This window comes from Oenanthe melanoleuca, chromosome 21 (genome assembly GCF_029582105.1).
Source record: "Oenanthe melanoleuca isolate GR-GAL-2019-014 chromosome 21, OMel1.0, whole genome shotgun sequence".
Classification (NCBI taxonomy): Eukaryota; Metazoa; Chordata; class Aves; order Passeriformes; family Muscicapidae; genus Oenanthe; species Oenanthe melanoleuca.
Genome location: NC_079354.1, coordinates 203,394 through 224,887, shown reverse-complemented (window position 1 = coordinate 224,887; position 21,494 = coordinate 203,394). Strand labels below are relative to the sequence as shown.

The 21,494-nt window shown below is 61.2% G+C and overlaps 2 protein-coding genes across 6 annotated transcripts in view; both read right to left on the bottom strand.

Moving 5' to 3' along the window:
* Positions 1–6,031, bottom strand: part of USP48 (ubiquitin specific peptidase 48) — a 30,267-nt gene extending 24,236 nt beyond the window's left edge. The window contains exons 1-6 of one of the 4 annotated variants that reach the window (XM_056508176.1): positions 5,758–6,031; positions 4,710–4,830; positions 4,481–4,622; positions 3,299–3,426; positions 1,693–1,817; positions 1,032–1,140 (exon numbers count right to left, since the gene is read on the bottom strand). In XM_056508176.1, the coding sequence (XP_056364151.1) occupies positions 1,032–1,140; positions 1,693–1,817; positions 3,299–3,426; positions 4,481–4,622; positions 4,710–4,830; positions 5,758–5,891 (759 nt within the window). In that variant the 5' untranslated portion in view covers positions 5,892–6,031. Of the gene's footprint in view, positions 1–1,031; positions 1,141–1,692; positions 1,818–1,894; positions 1,961–3,298; positions 3,427–4,480; positions 4,623–4,709; positions 4,831–5,757 lie in introns of those variants that run through there. The other 3 variants (XM_056508174.1, XM_056508173.1, XM_056508175.1) reach the window with 3 other exon arrangements.
* A 699-nt stretch (positions 6,032–6,730) lies between these two features.
* The window catches only part of HSPG2 (heparan sulfate proteoglycan 2), a 39,035-nt gene continuing 24,271 nt past the window's right edge, over positions 6,731–21,494 (bottom strand). Inside the window, exons 51-93 of one of the 2 annotated variants that reach the window (XM_056508059.1) lie at positions 21,316–21,470; positions 21,072–21,210; positions 20,797–20,948; positions 20,297–20,435; positions 20,023–20,180; positions 19,555–19,693; positions 19,320–19,471; positions 19,087–19,225; positions 18,855–19,006; positions 18,631–18,769; positions 18,404–18,555; positions 18,186–18,324; positions 17,952–18,103; positions 17,727–17,865; positions 17,493–17,636; positions 17,284–17,418; positions 16,650–16,831; positions 16,384–16,576; positions 16,118–16,297; positions 15,336–15,596; positions 14,791–14,986; positions 14,617–14,714; positions 13,862–14,128; positions 13,675–13,787; positions 13,446–13,593; positions 13,248–13,364; positions 12,955–13,039; positions 12,726–12,870; positions 12,559–12,658; positions 12,366–12,475; positions 12,184–12,292; positions 12,006–12,104; positions 11,303–11,524; positions 10,829–11,061; positions 10,268–10,370; positions 9,219–9,362; positions 8,507–8,560; positions 8,340–8,415; positions 8,127–8,205; positions 7,981–8,051; positions 7,790–7,873; positions 7,617–7,720; positions 6,731–7,182 (exon numbers count right to left, since the gene is read on the bottom strand). In XM_056508059.1, coding sequence (XP_056364034.1) covers positions 7,019–7,182; positions 7,617–7,720; positions 7,790–7,873; positions 7,981–8,051; positions 8,127–8,205; positions 8,340–8,415; positions 8,507–8,560; positions 9,219–9,362; positions 10,268–10,370; positions 10,829–11,061; positions 11,303–11,524; positions 12,006–12,104; positions 12,184–12,292; positions 12,366–12,475; positions 12,559–12,658; positions 12,726–12,870; positions 12,955–13,039; positions 13,248–13,364; positions 13,446–13,593; positions 13,675–13,787; positions 13,862–14,128; positions 14,617–14,714; positions 14,791–14,986; positions 15,336–15,596; positions 16,118–16,297; positions 16,384–16,576; positions 16,650–16,831; positions 17,284–17,418; positions 17,493–17,636; positions 17,727–17,865; positions 17,952–18,103; positions 18,186–18,324; positions 18,404–18,555; positions 18,631–18,769; positions 18,855–19,006; positions 19,087–19,225; positions 19,320–19,471; positions 19,555–19,693; positions 20,023–20,180; positions 20,297–20,435; positions 20,797–20,948; positions 21,072–21,210; positions 21,316–21,470 — 6,062 coding nt within the window. In that variant the 3' untranslated portion in view covers positions 6,731–7,018. The remainder of the gene's footprint in view (positions 7,183–7,616; positions 7,721–7,789; positions 7,874–7,980; positions 8,052–8,126; positions 8,206–8,339; positions 8,416–8,506; positions 8,561–9,218; positions 9,363–10,267; positions 10,371–10,828; positions 11,062–11,302; positions 11,525–12,005; positions 12,105–12,183; positions 12,293–12,365; positions 12,476–12,558; positions 12,659–12,725; positions 12,871–12,954; positions 13,040–13,247; positions 13,365–13,445; positions 13,594–13,674; positions 13,788–13,861; positions 14,129–14,616; positions 14,715–14,790; positions 14,987–15,335; positions 15,597–16,117; positions 16,298–16,383; positions 16,577–16,649; positions 16,832–17,283; positions 17,419–17,492; positions 17,637–17,726; positions 17,866–17,951; positions 18,104–18,185; positions 18,325–18,403; positions 18,556–18,630; positions 18,770–18,854; positions 19,007–19,086; positions 19,226–19,319; positions 19,472–19,554; positions 19,694–20,022; positions 20,181–20,296; positions 20,436–20,796; positions 20,949–21,071; positions 21,211–21,315; positions 21,471–21,494) is intronic. The other variant, XM_056508060.1, reaches the window with a different exon arrangement.

Sequence of the window (21,494 nt, the reverse complement as noted above, 5' to 3'; positions counted from 1 at the left end):
AGTTAAAGACACACCAATGACTGCACTTTACGGCATAGCCATAGCAGGCTGCTCTCACTTTAAGGCAAATTTTAGACTGAATCAAGCCCCATTCCAAATTCTCAGGTCTCTTACTCTTGCTCCTCGTTTGACTGAGCTGGTTTATACCAAGAAAATAATTAAATCATCCCTTCTACAAGTTCACATGGACCCTGTTAATATAAAGCCACATTTTAGCCTGGAAACTACAACCCTCTGCTCAGCTACCCAAAACTCTGCAGGAGTCACTCACTGCCTAAGCAGCTCCAAGGGCAGAATTAGGCCAGAGGAAAATTCCAACCCCCCTAAAAACGTCACAGGGCTGTTTTGTGTGAAGGAGGAGTAGTCAAATGCCAAGTTCACCAATTCAGGAATTTAATCTATGCACCCAAACCAGTTTTTTTTCACAGCAGACCTTCCAGGCAGAGCAACTGGTTTCCTGAGTGCACCAGCAAGAAATGAGCTCAGGGAAGCGGTTCAGGTTAGTTCTGTCCTAAATAGTTTGAGTGGAACCCACACCTTAGTGTGCCAGAGCTGAACTTCAGATCCAGGCAAATTTTCAAGCTGAATTGAGAGCACTTGCAGCTGTTCCTGCAGCTATTCCTGGCGCTCCCTGGTAGTTCTGAGAGCACATTTTTCAGCAGGGAATGTCTCCTGTTGCTATGCAGATGAGCACCGACACAGAAAACATGGAAAGCAGTCGTTCTCCCAGTGCTATCTGTGACAAAGCAGGCAGACACTTTTCCCTAACTTTCCTGGCAAAGTATTTTAAAGTGCTTAAAGTGCTTTTTAAAGCCGTAACAGGAGCATGTGATATCACAGAGCCATTCCTTGCACCGTGCCTCAATCCTCATTTTTTGGGTCTGCAGAAGAAAGTATTTTCACTGGGATGCATTTCCCTGAGCCAAGTCAGTGGCTTTGCTCCGACACCGACCTCAAAGGCTGTGAATTGGAGGAAGGAATTGAAATTCCTTGCTAAAAATAGCAGTACTCCAAACCCAACATGCTCATACCTTGAGGAATTCTGTTATACAGTCTGTCAACTGCTTGTGTCCTTGGATGTTTAACTCCAGCTCGTAAAACTTAGACACCAGCTTAGATTCTCTGCCACACTGGTTGCAGCTAGGATAGGAAGAAGACAAAAATGTATCTGAGGACAGGCCAGGGCTCACGCGTTGGAGCTCCCAAGCTTTAGTAAAATATATCTTGAATAAAACTAGGAGAAAAAGTAAAGCCAGGGCTAAGGAGATTCACACCTCCACACCATAAAAGCTCCAGCAGAAGTTTTAAACAGCTTACAGCACCTACCAGGACCTGTCACAACTCGCATGAACCATTTTATGTTATTTTTAAGGTAAAATTCACAGTTCTGTGAACACAGGAATGAAAATACAGCACCCAGGATGCTGTTTTCTGGCTGCAGAACCTGCCACTCCATTAACTCACTTGCAGGTTTAGTTGGTAAATTCTTATTAAAGGAGTAAAAGCAGTGGAGAACTGTCACAGCAACACCACACACACAGGAACAGGAAAGGAAAAGGTAAATATTTCTCAGAAAGTGTTTCTGCTGCAGGTTAACTGCCTTCTCTGGTTGTTAGGAGGGATCTTCCCCTCCCAAATCCTTCTAAAAATTTAAATATTTACAGAAAGGGTCTTCCCAAAATTATTACTTACACAGTGACATAGGCATACTCTCCACAGAACTGCTTTTGCACAATGTTCCGGACATCTGGGTTTTTCTGTTTGGACAAAGTATCTTCCAGCAGGGACATGAACAGCTTGGAAAACTCCTGGGCATCCTGAAAGAGAAAACTAAGTTCATTAGCAATCCACCACAGCACAGTCCCAACCCTGTCACTAATTCATTGCTAATTACCCCAAGCCTTCCACACAGGCTGCACAGAGGCTCCGTGCACAGCATGGAAAATAAAGACCAGGCAGGAGAATTAAGGAAAACAGAGGAATTTGGCTAAGAGGAGTGTGAGGCCCTGGTGTGGGAGCACAGCAGGAGCTGCCCTGGCTCCCCGCCAGCCCTGCTGGGGGCTTTGACTTCTGCCCTGCTCCTCCCAGGATTCTGCAAAGGATAAAAACCCTCCTGTGGAGCTTTAGAGCCCCTTGATCCTCATTTTTGCAGCTGTCTCTGCTCAGATCAGAGGTGAGAAGAGAAATAAAAACACCCCAAAAATGAGAAGCTGCCCTATGGGTGATCTCGGCGATGCTTCCCCACACCCGGCTTGGGGCCTTTCTCTCCCACCCGGGTTCTCTTCTTCTAAAAACAAGGTTTTGGCCTCTCTCAGCTGCCCTTTGGTGTCCCTGGTCAGCTTCCTTCCTCTCCTGGCCCTCCCAAGGAAACATTTGCCAGTGCTCTGGCTCTTCCTCCAAAACCTCCCATTACCTTTCCAAGTGCATTTCCAAGCCATGCCCCTCTCCCAAACTCTCTCCAGCTCCAGCCCCACAGAGCCCTGCAGCACTCACCTCCTACACGCTCCCCTTGGATCCTGGCTGGTTCCTGGTGATTCACCTCACCCTGAGGATCTCCTCACCACCCAATCCCCCCAGAGCAGCAGCCCATGGAACACCTGCAGGATCCTCACCGCAGCTCTGCCTCCCACCTGGCCCCATCCCATCGTTCCTGGTCTTCATCCCACCACTCCCTTGGCTCCTCCTGATCTGTACTCATCACTTCCCAGCCTCATTCCATTGCTCCGTGGGCTCCTCTTTATGCCCCTGTACTCATCCCACTGTTTCATGTCCTGATCCCATCACTCCCAGGGCTCCTCCTTGTCTCCTTGTTCTTATGCCATCACTCCCTGGGCTCTTCCTCATCTCCCTGGCCCCATCCCATCACTCCATGTTCTCATTCCCTCACTCCCTGGACTCCTCCTGATCTCCTTAGCCTCATTCCCTTGCTCCTTAGCCCCATCCCATCATTCCCTGGGTTCCTCCTATCTTCCTGTCCTCATCTCACTCCTCCTTGGGATCCTCCTGACCTCCCTCTCTCCATCCCATTGCTCCCTGTTCTCCTCCTGACCTTCCTGTCCTCATCGCATCACTCCTTGGACTCCTCATCTCCCTGGCCCCATTCCATCATTCCCAGGGCTCCTCCTGATGCCTCTGCACTCCTGACATCCTGGTCCCCTCCTGTTTCCCCAGTGCACTCTGGGAGGCCCCCTCCCCGTCATGTCTGCACCCAGAAGCCAGACCCAGCTGGGAGCTGCGCAGCGACCGCCCAAGGGTGATTCCAAACTTCTGGAACTGCCAGGAATCCCCTCCCACACACCTGCTGCTGCCCCGTGTCCAGCCCCAAAGCCTTGACAAAGCCCGAAGGGTCGATGTAGCGCCGCTTGCTGTTCTGCAGCAGAGCAAACAGGTACTGCAGGTGCTCACAGATGGTCTGGGGCTCATAGTCTGGGAAAAACACAAGGCACAGCAGGAATTCAGGGCGAGAAAGGATCACTCCAAGTGTTTCACAACCACTAAAAGTGATGGGGTTGGAAGGTAGTTTGAGTTGTCAGGAAAACTGAAGTGGATTGCATAGATGATGACGGCAAATCCCAGCACAGTCCACAGAGAGAATAATTTAGATTGGAAAAAACACTTAGGATCATCAAGTCCAACTGTAAATATTTACATTCTGCAACTTTCAGACAGGAGGGTGGAGCCAGGCTCTGCTCCCAGAGAACAAGGGACAGGATGAGAGGAAATGACCTTGAGTTGCACCAGAGGAGGTCTATGTAGGATATTAGATAAAATTCCTCCATGGAAAGGATAGTCAGGCACTGGAACAGGCTGCTGAGGGCAGTGGTGGAGTCACCATCCCTGGAAGTGCTTAAAAACTGTCTGGATGTGGTTAATGGTGGGCGTGGCAGTGCTGGGGGAATGGTTGAACTGATAATCTTGGAGGAGTTTTCCAACCTTAGGGATTCCATGATTCTATCCTGCAGTGCCCAGCGTGAGCTGTGAGTGGTTTATACGGCATGCACTAATTACCCCAAAAAACAGCTTCTTATTTACCCCAGAAGCTGAAACATCATTACAACCACCATGAAACCAGCAGAGCTGAGGTGGCTGCGCTGACCCAGCGCTTCTGCTCTTCCCAAGAGCAGAAAAAACTGTGAGCCCTAATCCTCTCTGGGGCCCAAATTTCAGCCCTGCCATGGGAAAAGTTCATCTCTGTGCCAGCACAGACCAGCCCTGATGCACATGTTCCACCCCCAGCACCACCACTAGGTTACTTTGGGAAGCAAGGCCAAACCAGACATTAATTCTCAACAGCTCAGATCACTCCGATCTAAGACATCACTTGGATTAAGGTTGGCTCATTCCAAAAATCCAGATGATTACTCCAAACTAACGGTGCAGTGATGGCACGTACGGTTGTAGCTTCGTGAATTCTCCTGATAAACCTTATGTCAATGTGCAGTTTTAGGAGGAAAGGAACAAATCCCTTCCTGCCACGCACCTGTGTCCTTGGGAATGCCATCCCCGCAGGCGCTGGGGCACAGGTAGAGCGCCTGCCGCAGCTCCAGGTTCAGGAACCACATCTGCAGGAAGGTGTTGACATAGCAGGTGGCGCCGAGGTTCGTCAGGCCCACGAACGCGTTCTGGGGGAGAGAGACAGGGCCAGAAAAGGGCCAGGTCACCTCCCCTGCTCCACAGCACCCCTGGGCCGCGGGTGGGGTCTGGGGTACCTTCTTGCGGCGCTCGCAGTTGGGGTCGTCGATGTTGTGGAAGCTGTTCTCGTCGATCTCGCCCAGCCACACGTGCTCCCCGATGCCCACCAGGCAGTTGGGGTTCCCCCGGCAGTTCCTCCTGGGGAGCCAGACCCCAGCTGTCACCCCCATGTCCCTTGGGGGCTGGGAGGGGTGACGGGGGGGAAATGAGGAAGCACATAATGTTGAAAAGGGTGAGACATGGAACACCGCCCCCTCCAAGAAACAGTGGCCATGGGTGAGGAAGGAGGTGGAGAACTAGAGGGGTTTTTAGGTAAAAAAAGGGACCCCAGGGGCAAGTATGGGACCAAATGACTTCCCTTATCTGGGAAGCCAGGCAAGGACAGGGCTCGCCCCAACTCCAGGGTGAGTGCCATACATCCAGCCAAGGAGATGGGCTCCCTACAAGCCACAGAGACTTGGGGAGCCAGGCAGGCAGGGGTCTCTACAACCCTGGGGTGGGACCAGTGTCTTATACTTGAGAAACCAGGCAAGAAGAGGGGTTCCCTAAAACCCTGGGGTTATCCTATAAATGGCGATGGACAAGCAAGGACAGGGGCTCCCCATAACCCCATGGAGGCTCCCCTGTATATAAAGAGCCCAGCAATAACGAGTCCCCCCCAATACCAGGGTGGTGCCTTGTATCTGGTAAGCCAGGTTGGGAGGAGAGTCCGCCACTACCCCAAGGGAGGTCCCTTACATCTGAGGTGCCAGAAAACGAGAGGGGATCCCCACAACCCACGGGGGGAGGTCCCCTGTGTCTGAGCAGAGAGGAGAGAGGTTCCCCACCAGCCCAAGGGAGTGCTCTGTATCTAGGGAGCCACACAAGGAAACTGCTGAGGGCCGCCCCAGCCCCGGGGAATGGGGGTGCCCCAGAAGGGAACACGGGGGAGCCTCCACCGACGGCGCGGGACCTCGGCAGGGGCGGGGAACGCCCCGCGCTTCATGGCGGGAGGGAACACGGGGGACCCCCAGACCCCAAGCGCGCTGTCGGCGGGGTTCGGTGCCCGGCCCGGCCCCGCGGTACCGGCAGGCGCCGCGCTGGCAAGGCTCCAGCCGGACGCGATAGGCCGCCTCGATGTGCTCCTGCGCCACCGCCTCGGGCGGCACCGTCTCTGTCCAGCGCCACGCCGCCTTCTCCAGCTGCAGCCGTGGCGCCATCGCTCCCGCCGGCGCCTCGGGGCTGCCCTGCCCCGGCCCGGCCCGGTTCTTGCCCCGGTTCTTGCCCCGGTCCCGGCCCGGTCACGATCCCGCCCGGCCCCTCCTGCCGCCCTCAGGGCCGGTGACGCCACGAGCGCGACGCGGTGACGGCGCGAGGCGCTGACGTTGCCGGGCAGCGACGCGCGGAGATAGGGGCGGGGCTTTCCGCCACGGGGCGTGGCTTCGGACACCAGGGGCGTGGTTTGTATAACCCGCTGGGGGTGTGGCCTGACCAATGGGGCGGGGCTCTCTTGCCATGCGGGCGCGGCTGGCGCGCTGTGGGCGGGGCTGCGCGGCTGTGGGCGGGGCCTGGGGCGCGGGCCCGCGCTGGGTCCCATCGCCCCCCGCCACCCACACCGTGCCCCCCAGGAGCCCCCAGCTCTGTATCCCCGCCACACCCCCCTGCACCTCTGTGTCCTTCCCCCGCGCCCCGATACTACAGACTCCCACGCCGTAACAGGGCGTACCCCCCCTGAACTCCCACACCCCATACTTATCTCCCCAAACCACATCCCCCGCACCCCAATAGCATAACCCTTCCATACCACACCTCCCTATACCATAACCTCCCGGGCCCCGTACACCCCTGCACCCCTACACCGTGCCCCTAAATCCTCCCACTATAGCCCCTCTCCTATAGCCTCAGAGCACACCCCAAACCATCTCACACCATAGCCTGCTGCACTCCAATATCAAAGCCCCCCTACATCCCCACACCACCCCCAACCCTCATCTCCCCATCCCATCGCTCCTGTACCCCCACACTGCCCCGGCGCAGCCCCCAAACACGGCAGCCGCACTGGTTGTCTCTCCTTTAATAACTGTTCCTGCAGGGGGGGTCCCTGCCAGCACCCCGATTGTCCCTCGCGCCCCCACCCCGCCGCCACCCCGGGGGGCACCCAGGCGGCCCGGCCGCCCCAGCACAGTTTCGGGAGACCGGTGGAAGGGGGGTGTAAACATTTTTGGGGGTCCCGGCCCCCCCCCGGAGTCACCCCGGGGCAGCGAAGCACCGTTTCCTCCTGGTGGCTTTTTTTTTTGGAAAAGAATAAAATTGGCCAAATTCCCCCCAAACTCTGCTTCAGGGCGGGCTAGGAGGGGCAGGGCGGCACAGGGGAGCCCCCCACAGCGCCGTGCCGGAGGTCGATGGGGTGTCGGGGGATCCCGGCGGACTCCAGCGCCAGTCCCCGCACACACCCCGAGAAACCGGAGCTGAACTTGCCGGCGGTCAGGGCGCGGGGGTCGGGGGCACCGCCTGCGGGGGGACACAGGAGGCACTGGGTGGGGGCACCCCCACTGGGCCCACCCATATCCTGACCTGCAACACCTGCCCATGTCTCTCCTGTGTTCCACCAGGTGTCCCCACCCCATGTCCCACCATGTGTCCCATTCTGCATCCATCCCACATCTCTCCCTGCATCCCATCCTCTATTCCACCCCATCCCATCCCATCCCATCCCACCCCACCCCACCCCATCCCACCCCACCCCACCCCACCCCACCCCATCCATGTCCATGCCGTGTCCATGCCACATCCCACCCCATACCTGTGTCCCACCCCATGTCCATCCCCTGCCTCACTCCATCTATCCCACACCCACCTCATGTCCATTCCATGCCCATCTCACACCCACGCTGTGTCCATTTGTGTCCCAGCCCACTCCCCCATGTCCCCACGTCCCGCCGTACCCACGTAGACGCTGCCCTCTGTGTTGGCCATGATGTTGGATCCGGGTGACTCCCCACTCACTGGCTCCTCTCCATCCACCTGGAGCTGCCCACGCCGGCCCTCCCTGTGGGGCACTGTCAGCACCTGCACCCCAGCCCTTCCCCACCCCCCCCACACCCAGGCCCGCGCCCACCTTGTCACCGTCACCCGGTGCCACTCGCCGTCATTGACGGGGTCTTCAGAGGTGATGGTGGCCTCGCCACTGCCCAGCTGGTAGCTGTGGGGGAGCAGTGTCAGCGTGCAAGGCTCCTCAGGACCCTTGCGGGGCTCAAGGGACCCCTGGGTGCCACTCGCCATGCCAGGGGACCCCGGCCGTCCCCTCACCTGAACACCAGGTGCCCATCCTTCAACCCGAGGCCAAGGAAATCTTTGGCTTTGCCACCCTCGCCGGGCTCCTGCAGGCACAGCGAGGGATGAGCCCCATGGGGTGTCACAGCCCGGCGCCCCCCTGTCACCCCGTCCCCTCTCACCGCGCCGTGCCACAGCAGCAGCCCCTGGGCACTGCGTGTCCGCAGCTCCAGCTCCATGGTCTCGGGAGCCTCGGGGGGGCTGTGAGGAGAGGGTGTGGTGATGGGGGCAGCACCCAAACGGGGGGTGATGCCATGGGAGCACTGCAGCACCCCAAAACGGGGGGTGCCACGGTGCAGGCGCAGCACCCGCTCAGGGTGTCCAGTGCCACTCACCCTCGAGGGAAGAGGTGCCCGGGAAGGGCCAGGTAGGATCCATCCTGGAACGCAGCGCTGAACTGCCCAGGGGCGTCTGGGGGAAGATGGGGGATCAGGGGGGATGGCAGGAGGGGGCCCCACCCGCAGTTTGGGGGGAAGAAGGGGGAACGGGTGCAGGTACCCACCGCCACCGCCGCTGCCCTCCTGCCAGTCCTGCTCCAGCTCCGCCAGGGCCGAGCCTGCAGGGGAAGCGGGGTAAGGAGGGGCTATGTATCCCCTCGGTGCCCCCCACCGTGTCCTGGGTGCCCCCAGTTGTTCCAGGTATCCTCAAGTACTCCTTAAGTGCATACCCTTGAGAGCATCCCCAGGTGTCCCCCATGTCCCCAGGTGGCTTCAATTATTCCCAGGTGTTCCCCAAGCGCATGTCCCTGCCATGTACCCAGGTGTCCCTCTGTGTCCCCAGTCAATCCACAAGAGTATCCAGGTATCCCCCACGTCCTAGGTGTCTCCAAATGTTGTCAGGTGTCCCCATGTGTGTCCCCCCATGTCCCCAAGTGACCCCCTCCCATGTCCCCAAGTGTCTCCCCATGTTCTCAGGTTTCCCCATGTGCCCACACGTCCCAAACTGTCTCCAAGTGTCCCCAGGCATTTCTAAGTATCCCCAAGTGTGCATGTCCCTTATGTCCCTGGGTGTCCCTGGGTGTCCCTGTGGCCTTTCTTTGCTCCCACCATGTCCTCCAGAGACCTGAGATGTCCCTCTGTGTCTCCAAGTGTCCCCAGGTGTCCTCCCTTGCCCCTCCATGTGCTCCCCCGTCACTGCTCTGGCAGTGTCCCTGCATGCTCCCTGTGTTCCAGGTGTCCCCAGGATCTCCCCATGTCCCTGTGCTGTCCCCTCACGGTGCTGGCAGCGGGCCCCGCTGCGGTCAGGGGGGCAGTGGCAGGAGCCATGGACACAGGAGCCACCGTGCAGGCAGGGCCGGGAGGAGTGGCAGCCTTCGGCCTCCTCCTCCTCCTCCTCCTCCTCCTCCTCACAGCGCGGGCCTGGGGACAGGCAGGACACAGTCACTGGGAGTGACAGGTGAGTGTGCACGGCATGACGGGCATGGCCCCACGGGCATGCTGGGCACAGGTGAGAGCAGTGAACAGGTGTGCACTGTGTGTGTGCACATGGCACAGGTGAGTGAACAGGTGTGCACTGTGTGTGTGCACATGGCACAGGTGAGTGAACAGGTGTGCACTGCGTGTGTGTGCACATGGCACAGGTGAGTGAACAGGTGTGCACTGTGTGTGTGCACATGGCACAGGTGAGAGCAGTGAACAGGTGTGCACTGTGTGTGTGTGCACATGGCACAGGTGAGAGCAGTGAACAGGTGTGCACTGTGTGTGTGTGCACATGGCACAGGTGAGTGAACAGGTGTGCACTGTGTGTGCACATGGCACAGGTGAGTGCAGTGAACAGGTGTGCACTGTGTGTGCACATGGCACAGGTGAGTGCAGTGAACAGGTGTGCACTGTGTGTGTGTGCACATGGCACAGGTGAGTGCAGTGAATAGGTGTGCACCGTGTGTTTGTGCCCATAGAGCACAGACACACACACTGCATACACACACTGCATACACACACACACACACCTGTGCACACACAAACGCACTCGCAGTGCACACACGCGTGTAAACGCCTCCCCCCCGTCCCCCCGTGCCCGGTGTCCCCCCGTCCCCCCGTGCCCCGTGTCCCTCCGTGCCCCGTCCCCCCGTACCCCGTCCCCCCGTGCCCCGTGTCCCTCCGTGCCCCGTCCCCCCGTCCCCCCGTGCCCCGTGTCCCTCCGTGCCCCGTGTCCCTCCGTGCCCCGTCCCCCCGTACCCCGTCCCCCCGTGCCCCGTGTCCCTCCGTGCCCCGTCCCCCCGTGTGCCCGTCCTCCGCGCCCCGCGCCCCGTCCCCGCTCTCACCGGCAGCCCCCGGCCGGCACGGGGCGCGGTGGCCGCACGGCCGCACCCCTCGGCTGCGCAGGAACCGCTCCCGCAGCTCCACCCGCTTCCCGCTGACGGACACCTGAGGGGACACCGCCCTCCGTCACCGCCCGCCCGCGGGGGCCCGGATTCAACGGGTTCCCCCCCGCCAAAGGGACGCCAGTGAGGATCACCGCTCCAATGAAGGGACATCAGCAAGGGGACACCAATGGCACCATCCCTCAGCCACTGGGGTCACTTCCAACCAAGGGGACACCAAGGAGAGGCGTCATTGAACCCAGCGAGGGAACTCCAACAACGGGATGTGAAGGGAAGTCACCTCCCCAACAACGGGAAGGGGACAACGCCAACGGAACGGGATCGTCTTCCCAAGGAGATACCAAGAGGGTCATCCCCCAACAAGGGGACATCAGTGAGGGCCACCTGCCTCCCCACCAATGGGATCCCAATCTGAAGGACTGGGATTCCCCCGGTATGAAGGAATCCCCTCCCCATCTGAGGGGAGTCGCCTGTCCCCAGGGGACACAAGGGGGGTCTCACCTCTCCGATGCAGCCGTGGAAGGAGGCGTTGGTGGGGGGGCGCAGGGGGGGCTCAGTGCCCCCCAGGTACAGGGGGCTGCGCAGGTTCAGCCCCTGGCTCTTGCCAGGCGAGGAGCGTTTCACCGGGGCGGCGCCGTCCACCACCAGGGTCCCGTCCTTGTGGACCCGTTCAGCTGTCACCCAGTGCCACTGGCCCAAGGCCACTGGCTCTGCGCTCCGCAGCACTGCTGGGCCTGTGGGACGGGGTGGGTGTTATGGGGGACAGCCAGGGATGCTTGCAGGCCTGAGATGTGCCCTGGGTGATGCTTGGGGACCAGAATGAGTCCCAAGGACCCCAGAGACATTTAGGGACCCCAATGGTGCCAGGGGACCCCACTGTAGCTCAGGGACCCATTTCATGCCAGTGAACCCTGTGTCACCCCCTTGCTCCTATGGTCCCCATGCCACCTCAGCACAGTGCCCTGTGCCACCCACCTGAGCCCAGCTCGTAGCGGAACTCGAGGTGGCCGCCGATCAAGGCCAAGGCCACAAAGTCCTCGACAGGGGCGGCTTTGCCAGCGCTGAAGAGCAGGAGCCCGTCGGGCGCCAGTGGCAGGAACTCAACCTCCAGCCGCAGCTCATGGTGCACGTTGGTGAGGGGCGGGTAGGAGATGAAGGCTCCCTCCTCCTCAAACGATGGCACGTTCACCACCTCACCTGCACAGCCCAGTCAGTGCCCAGTGTGGGACCCACCATTCTCAGGGCAGGACCTCCAGCTCCATCCTCAGAGCAACATCCACCCACAGCCTTCATGCCCAGGGTGGGACAACCACCCATCCATCCATCCATCCATCCATTCATCCCAACCTTCACCCCCATCATGGGACCCAATAACCCATCCCCAGCCTCTGTCTTCAACCTCCAACCCCACAGTGGGGCCTAATGTCCAACCCCATGGTGAGACCCAACTAACATCCCCAGGATGGGACCCCAGCCTCCAACCCCATGCTTCCCCATCTTTCCAGGCTGCTCCTTATATCTTGCCACTCTCCCCAAGGTGGTACCCATCCCCGTCCCCATCCCCATCCCCGTCCCCATGTCACCAGGGTGGTCCCAGCCATGTCCCCATTTCCCTGGGTGGTCCCCACCCCACCCCCACGTCCCAGGATGGTGCCAGCTGTGTCTCTGTGTCGCTCACCCTCGGTGCACCTCTCCCCAGTCTTGCCCAGGTGGCAGCGGCAGGTGTAGCCCTGACCGTCCGGCCGGTTGACACAGGTGGCATCAGGCCCACACGCCTCTGTAGGGTGAGAAGCCATGAGCACCATGCTGAAGGGACCCTGGGATGACATCCCCATGGAGGGAGTGGTGTCACCTACCCGGGTGACAGTGCAAAGCCTGAGAGTACTCGCAGTTGCTGCCAGTGAAGCCATGGGGACACCGGCAGACGTAGGTGCCACTCTCATCGTCCTGGCACACACCGCCGTTCTGGGTGAGGGGGGACACGGGCGTCAGCAGTGGGCAGGGATGGGAGGCATCACCTCCTCCCCTCCATCCTCACCTGGCACGGCCGGTCCTGGCAGGTGGGACAATTGGTGACACCGTGTGCCTGCAGGTCCATGTCCCCAAAGGCCACCTCTTCCCCTTGGATGCGGAGCTGGCGCACGCAGCCTGTGGGGTGGTGGAGATGGGCAGAACTGTCACACGATGCCCAACGTCCCCTCACCCCCGTGCCCCCTAAACCCTCCACTCACCCATGAAACCCCGGCTGAGCCCCGTCTTTGCCACAGCGCCAATGTCGGGGTACCCCCCCAGGTACAGCTCCTCGTTCAGATCCAGCCCTTGGAACTTCCCCTGCAGGCACAAGAGGGTGGGCACCACCTCCAGCACCTGGCCCCCCCCGCCCTGCCCAAGCTGATACCTGTGAGGTGCCATTGACAGCGGGGTGCCCAGCCAGGCCCAGCGAGCCCCAGGTGAGGTTGCGGAGCAGCCGCACCGTGTGGTACTCGCCCAGCCGCAGCGCCGTGGGGTGCCGGATGGTGGCCATGCCCGAACCAGCATCAAACCTGGTTTTTTGGGGTACAAGGGGTGTGGGTGGGTGCTGGCACTCATCTCCCACCTCTCCCATAGCACCCATTCAGAGGTCTCACCTAAATTCGGGGCGTCCACCCACCAACCCAAAGGAGATGAAGTCGGCACCACTGTTTTTCCGCTGCCCGTTGTAGAGGAGAAGTCCTGAGGGGTGGCAGGGGATCAGATGGGACAGTCCCAGTGGGGGACATGTCCCAGAATGGAGGAGAAACCCCCCATAAACTGGAGGCTCTCAGATGAATAGAGAATGGGAGATAAAGGAGGGCAAGTGAAGCATGAAGGCAAGGGAGGGGGAAATGATGGAGGGGACAAGAAGGGGGACACAGAGGACACATGGGGCACAGAGACTCACCATCAGCAGCATCAGGTCGGAAGGTGATGAGGATCTCAAACCTCTTGTAGGCGTCCTTGATGGTGGGCAGGGGGAGGAAGGAGCGGGGCGACTGCCCAAAATAGGGGACCACGTGCTCTGCAGGGAGCGGGGGTAAGGAGGGGCAGGGCACTTCAGCCCCACTCCCATCCACCCATCTGTCCCTCTGTCTGCCCTCACCTTGGACCTTCAGCACATAGTAAGCCGTCTGCTGGCCGCGGTGGTTGGCGGCCACGCAGGTGTAGACGCCGGCATCCTCGGGGCGCACGGCCGGCAGCGTCAGCACGTTCCCCTGCACCCTGGCACCCGCTGGCAGCTCCCCCTCCAGCTGTGGCACAGTGGAGGGGGTCAGTACCACAAGCAGCGCCCACAACCCCTGCCACTCCCACCCTCCGCCCCTCCATCGCACCTTGCTCCAGGTGATCTCTGGCACTGGGAAGCCAGACGCCAAGCACGGCAGGACAGCTGCTGCTCCGAGGGACACCTCCTTCACCTCAGGCTGCCCGGTGATTTGCGGAGCGGCTGGGGATGCACGGAGTTGTCACCACCCTGCAGTGACACGGTGTGCACCCCCACCCGTGTGTCCCCGTGCTCACCCTGCACGTGGAGGATGACGTGGGACTGCACGGTGCCCACAGCGTTGGTGGCGGTGCAGCGGTACTGCCCAGCGTCTGCCCGCTCCACCTGCTCGATGGTCAGCGTGCCGGCGCGCACCAGCACCCCGGGCCGGATGCGGCCCCCCACTTTGCTCCAGGTGACGTGGGGACGGGGTTCCCCCAAGCCCAGGCACTCCAGCTCCACTGTCGTCCCTGCCAGCACTGTCTGCACCGCGGTCCGGATGTTGATCAGGGCCCTGGGGAGAGCTTGGGGGACAGCGGGGATTTGGAGTGAACCCCCAGCACAGGGAGGTATCACTGTCTGGCACCAGAGTGGGAGATAGGGAGAAACAGGGTTCCTCAGGGCATGTGGGACAACTGGGGTGGCTCTGGGAATGGGGAGAGGTCAGACATGTTGGGAGTCCTTGTGAGCATGGGGAGACGTGGGAGTAGCAGGAAGGTCATGGGTGTGGGAAGAGATAGGGGGCACTGGGGTGGGTGTGGAGAGAGACTGATTGTGTCAGGGTGTCCACAGCCATGAGGGAGGGTGGGGGGTATTGGAGTGCCTGCAGGCTTGAGGAGAGACTTGGGTCACTGTGGGCATTGGGGGCTCTCAGGGTGCCTGTGTGTGTAGGGAAATGGAAAGTGCTGGGGTGCCCCTTGGTGGGGGGACATGGGGGTCCCAGGGTGCCCTTTGTGGTGGGGGACAGGTCAGGAGGTGGACATGTCCCCTAGTGCTGGGGTGACGCTCCTACCCTGGACAGTGAGGGTGGCCCTGTCCTCCACCTGCCTGCCCGGGGCACTGGCCCGGCACACGTACACGCCCTGCGCCCCCGGCGCCAGCTCCGGCATCCTGCAGGGAACAGCCAGGGTGAGGGACCCCACGGGGGACTGCTGGGGGCCCCACCTCCCTGTGCCACGCTCCTTACCGCAGCACCCCGTCCCGCACGCTGTGGGTGGGGGGCAGCTCCCCACCTTCCTTCAGCCACTCCACATGGGCACGGGGGTCCCCGGAGACAGAGCAGGCGAATTCAGCAGTGCCACCCACCCCCTTGACAAGGCTCCCTGGTGTCACTCGTACCACCAAGGGACCACCAGCGACGTCGCCACCTTCACCAGCATCACCTGGAAGGGATGCAGAGCCCCAGTGGTACCCAGTGGCACTTGCATCATCCCTCCGGGATGCAGAGCCCCAGTGGTACCCAGAGGCACTCACATCATCCCTCTGGGATGCAGAGCCCCGGTGGTACCCAGAGGCACTCGCATCATCCCTCTGGGATGCAGAGCCCCGGTGGTACCCAGCAACACCAGGATAAGCTGGGTGGGATGCAGACCCCCAGAGGTACCCAACAGCACCACCCAGGCGGGATGTGGAGCCCCAGGGGTACCCATCAGCAGGGACTGGGCAGGATGCAGAGCTGGGGGGCACCTGGCAGCACTGCCAGCACCCCACGCAGAGCGGGGCCAGGCTCACCATGCACAGCCACGCGGGCGAGGGCCTCGGCGCTGCCCACGCGGTTGGTGACGAGGCAGCGGTAGGTGCCGGCGTCAGCGGGGGCGGCAGGGCTGAGGCGCAGCAGGCCGGCGCGCTGCGCCACGCGTGCCGAGAGGCTGCCGTTCACCTTGTCCCAGCGGTAGTGCAGCGGGGGCGTGCCGTGGGCCAGGCACTGCACCTGCACGGCGTCACCCGCCCGCACCGCCGTGTCCTCCGGGAGGATGGTGGCGTACGGAGGCGCTGCAGGACGGGTGCAGCTGTCAGCCGTGACACGGCCAGGGATGGGTCAGCGGGGAAGGAGGGTGCTGGTGAGGGGTGTAGGGGGTAGTGGAGATGGGTGCGTGTTGGGATGGATCCATGAGGAAGGGGTAGGTAGAGGAGTGTGAGAGATGGAGATATGGATGGCTGGGATGGCCAGGAGTGATGGATGAATCCACCAGGAAGGAAGGAATGGATGGATGGATGCATGGATGGATGGATGCATGGAGGAGAGAGCAGAAGTAGAGAGGGACATGCACAGGGACGGGACAAGCAGGCGGACACACCCACAGGATGGGTTGGTGATGGAGCTTGAGAAGAGCTTGAGAAAAGGAGCATGAGGGCCGCGATGGAACAAGGATGGTCCCACGAGGAAGGGCTGGATGTAAGGATGGAAGTGGTGATGGAGGTGGCCACATGCAGAGGAGGGACAAGTGATGGCCACAGTGAAGGTGGCAGCAGGAACCCAGGGCCATCCCAACCCCCTGCTGTCCCGTTCTTACTCTCCACATCGAGGGTGACGAAGACTTCGGTGGAACCGGCGGGGCTGCTGGCATTGCAGATGTACTGGCCTGAGTCCTGCTGCGCGGCACGAGGGATGACCAGGCTGCCGTTCACTACGCGGTGCTGCCAGGGCAGGGGTGCCCGCAGCTTGGACCACTCAATCCGGGGCACTGGGTCACCTATGACCACAACATGCCCGTCACCGCGGTGTCGGGTACTGCTCAGGACCTCCACTCTCCACCACTGTCCTCCCGGCTCCCCATACCTCTGGCCGTGCAGTGCAGTGTGGCGGTGTCCCCAGCCACCACGGTGACAGTCGACGGTGCGGTGACCTCGGGGGCCCCGGGGTGCCGCTGTGCTGACTCCACGCTGACATCCACCCGCGCCTGCGCTGAGCCCAGGGCACTGTGCGCCGTGCACACGTAGGTCCCGGCGTGCTCCAGCTTGGCCGGTGAGAGCTGGAGGGGATGGGGTGGGGATGAGCACCAGGCGCTCCTCGGTGCCCCGTGGTGTCCCATGGTGCCCCCTCACCTGCAGAATGGCCTGGCTGTCCATGTGCAGCAGCGTCTGGTGCTCCACCTTCTGTCGGGAGCCCAGGCGGCTCCAACGCACCAGCGGCCGCGGCTCCCCCCGGCCCAGGCACTCCAGACTCAGGGATTTGCCCTCCTTCACTGTCACGGGGCCTGGTGGCATCACTGACACTGTGGGGGCACCTGCAGAAGGAGGAGGGCACTGGGGGGATTGGGACACCACCAAGCATGGCACCTGGAACATGCCTGGCCATAGGGGCACCCTGGGAGCATTGGGAGCATGGGAGGAAATGAGCAGGAGCGTGGGAATGGGGACACAAAATCTCAGGAGCATCCGAAGCCCATGGAGGAGATCTGCATGGGGATAGAGACATCACAATTCCTGGGGCCCCTGGAAGGACACCAGCATGAGGACATGGGCACCACCACTCCAGAAGCAGCTGAAGCATGGAAAGGAGATGGGGATAGGGACACCATCACTCCAGTGGTATCTGGATGATGTGGAGCACACCAGCATGGTGACAAGCAGACCAGCTTGAGGAGCACATGGAGGACACAGGGATGGGGACACCAGCACCCTGGGGACACCTGGAGCACATGGAGACAGGGACAGGGCCACTCTGGCCACCTGATACCTTGCACCACAAGGTTGACGACGCTGCTGGCAACGCCGAAGCGGTTGGAGGCCACGCAGTGGTAGGCGCCCTGGTTTCCCACGTGGGCACCACTGATGGAGATGACTGAGCCGTTGGCACTGATCTTCACATTGTCTGGGAAAGGACGAGCCATCAGCACCAGGGCCACCCTGGGGACCATGCCAGGGCCACCGTGGGGACTGCCATACCCTGGAGGTGTTGGCCAGGCCCCATCCGCCAAGTGACGTTGACAGGCCGGGCACCATCATGGACACGGCACTTGAAGGTGGCGTCTTCACCTGGTGCCACCGCCATGCTGTGTGGGTCAATGGAGATGATGGGGCTCTGCAGACCTGTGGGGACAAAGGGTCAGAGAGGCCACAAGGCCACCCACATCACCCATCTCCCCTCAGCATCCTCCCTCTCCCTGTGACCACACTCACGGTAGCTGGAGCTGTCACGGGAGGTGACAGTGACAGAGACAACGGCCTCGCGAGAGACGCTGCCTGTGTCAGCACGGCACACATACTCTCCTGAATCAGCCACTGAGAGCTGTGACAGCCGCAGCCGGGACCCTGAAATCTGGGGACATCAAAACAGAAGGTGGTGGCATCACCCAGCCACATACAGCAACCACCATCCCCCACCCCACCCGTGCCTCCACCTACCTGGTGCTTGGCTGGGAGGGCCCCACCGCGCTTGTACCAGGTGATGGTGGCCTGTCCCTGGCCAGCCACCACGCAGTCCAGGTCCAGAGTCTGTCCCTCGGTGACAGAGGACGCTGAGGACTCAATGTGGATGGGTGGACTGATGCTGGTGGCTGCATGAGCAGGATGGAGGGTGAATGGCCCCAGTGGTCCCTGACACCAGCAGGAACCTGTCCCCTGGAGGGTGGTACTCACAGTGGGATGGATTGTCTCCATCATCGATGGTGATGACGAGGGATGTCTCCTGCGTGACGCCGCCTGATGTCACCCGGCACACGTACTCCCCCGAATCGGCCGCTGTCACCTGGGGGATGCGCAGGCGGGTACCCGACACCTGGAGGAATTAGGGGACAAGTCAGCACCATAGAGCAGGGGATAGGACAAATTCAGAGTGACCCTCCCCTGTCCCCTACCTGGTGGCCAACAGGCAGGGAGCCACCACGCTTGTACCACGTCACGGTGGTGGGGCCGGACCCTGCCACCACACAGTTGAGGTCCAGGGTCTGTCCCTCGGCGATGGCCGAGGACAAGGACTCAATGCGGAGGGGCTGGGAGATGCCAGAGGCTGGGGGAGGACAGGGAACATTTATCACCAAGGTGGCACCTGACTGTCCCCAAACACTGCCCTCTCTCCACTCACTGTAATAGGTGTCGGCACTGCTGGGCACGGTGACAATGACAGATGCCTCCTGGGTGACGGTCCCCAGGGTCACCCGGCACACGTACTCCCCTGAATCAGCCACTGCCACTTGGGCAAGGCGCAGGCGGGTCCCTGACACCTGAGGATACGACAAATTGGGGACACATCAGTACCCGATGCAGGGTTATAGCCTGCAGGGCAAAGCCATCTCCCCCATGTCCCACCTGGCTGTTTGGTGGCAGAGCCCCCCCACGCCGGTACCAGGTGACATGGGGATGACCGTGTCCTGCCACCATGCAGTTGAGGTCCAGCGTCTGTCCCTCGGTAACAGCAGCAGAGGAGGTCTCGATCCTCACTGGTGGTGTGACACCAACAGCTGGGGGTGGCAATAGAGTCCATAGGGTCACCACGGTGTCCTCTCCACATCCTGTGTTACCCCCTCACCCGTCCCAGTACCGTAAGAGGAGCCTGCGCCGGTCTGGATGGTGACGATGAGGGATGTCTCATGTGTGACACTGCCTGATGTCACCCGGCACACATACTCCCCTGAATCGGCTGCTGTCACCTGGGGGATGCGCAGGCGGGTGCCTGACACCTGGAGGGGTGATGCACATGGGAATGGGGACATAAACCTCTCAACACCATCAAAAATCCCTCCTGCACCCAAGATGCTCCTCAGTGTCCCCCACCTGGTGTTTGGCCGGGAGGGACCCCCCGCGCTTGTACCAGGTGATGGTGGCCTGTCCCTGCCTGGCCACAATGCAGTTGAGGTCCAGGGTCTGTCCCTCGGCCACAGAGGAGGAGGAAGACTCGATGCGCACTGGAGGGGTGACACCAGCGGCTGGAGACAGGGACAGGAGGGTCACCCCAAGGACTGCAGCACTGTCCCCCAGTCCTCAGTCACCTCCTCCTGTCCCCACTCACGATAGGTGCTGGCACTGCTGGGCTGGATGGCCACCATGATGGAGGTTTCCTTGGTGGTGGCCCCGCTGGTCACCCGGCACACGTACTCGCCCGAGTCGGCCGCTGTCACCTGCAGCAGCCGCAGCCGGGAGCCGGACACCTGAGGAGAAGGGACAGGGGTCACAGGGGCCACCAGCTCTGGCAAGTGGTCATCTGGGATTGTGCTAGGCCACTTGAGCTTGCACAGGGCCATTTTGGGCTTGCATGGGCCACCTGGGATTATATGGGGTCATTTGGGCTTTCTTGGGGTCACTTGGTCTTCCATGGGGTCACTCAGGCTTCCATAGTCATGGGGCCACCTGAGCCTGCCCAGGACCAGCCAGCCTTGCATGGGGTCATCAGGATTTGCACGGGACCCCTGGTCTTGCCTAGAGCTGTATGTCATCCCTATCCTCCCCCTTGGTGACATCCCTACTCCATGTTCCCTACCTGGTGCTTGGCTGGGAGGGATCCCCCACGCCTGTACCAGGTGACTGTGGCCTGCGCAGGGCTGGCGATGACACAGTTGAGGTCCAGGGTCTGTCCCTCGGTCACAGGAGATGACAGGGATGAGGACTCGATGTGCAGCGGGGTCGTACTGCCCGGGGCTGGGGATCAAGATGGGTTAGAGACTGTGACCACCACGTGTGCGAGGCTCCCAGGGACACTGGGAACAGTGTCACCCCGCCGTGGGTAACCTTCCGTGTCCCCTGTCCCCACTCACAATAGGCACCAGCACTGCTGGGCTGGATGGCCACCATGATGGAGGTTTCCTTGGTGGTGGTCCCGCTGGTCACCCGGCACACGTACTCGCCTGAGTCGGCCGCTGTCACCTGCAGCAGCCGCAGCCGGGAGCCGGACACCTGTGGGGAGTGGGCATGGGGGTTACTGGGGACACTTGGGCTTCCATGGGGCCACATGGACTTGAACGGGACCACCAGGGCTTGAATGGGGACACCTGACCTTTCATGGGCTACTTTGACTTGCATGAGCTACATGGCCTTCCATAGGTCACCTAACCTTTCACGGGCCACCAGGGCTGGCATGGGGTTTCCTGGTTTTGTATGGGGTCACCTGGGCTCCCATGGGACCATCTGAGCTCACACAGGTAACCTGGGCTTGCCCAGGGACAGCTGGCCTTGCATGGGCCATCTAGGCTTGCCCAGACCTGCTGGTCAACTGCATCCACCCCCTTTGGTGACATCCCCACTCCATGTTCCCTACCTGGTGCTTGGCTGGGAGGGTTCCCCCGCGCTTGTACCAGGTGACTGTGGCCTGCGCAGGGCTGGCAATGACACAGTTGAGGTCCAGGGTCTGTCCCTCGACCACGGCAGAGGACGGAGAGTCGATGCGCAGGGGAGTTGTGCTGCCCGGGGCTGGGACCGAGACAGGAGGGTTACAGCAGTGACCACGGCAGGACCCCACCAGTATGGGCACCTGAGCCACGGCTCAGTGCTGTGACATGTGAGGGCCCCCACTGGCACTGCCACCCCACTCACAGTAGGCACCAGCACTGCTGGGCTCGATTGTCACCATGACTGCGCTCTCCTTGGTGGTGGCCCCGCTGGTCACCCGGCACACGTACTCGCCCGAGTCAGCTGCTGTCACCTGCAGCAGCCGCAGCCGGGAGCCGGACACCTGTGGAGAGGGGGGTGACAAGGGTCACCAGAGCCACCTGGGCCCGCACAGGGCTGGGCACCAACCCCAGCCACCCTTCGCATCATCACCCTCTGTGTCCCCCACCTGGTGCTTGGCCGGGAGGGACCCCCCGCGCTTGTACCAGGTGACAGTGGCCTGTCCCTGGCTGGCCACGATGCAGTTCAGGTCCAGGGTCTGTCCCTCGGCCACGGTGGACGAGGACGCCTCGATCCGGACAGGGACACCTGACGCTGGCGGTCCTGCAGGGGAGGACAGAGCTGTGA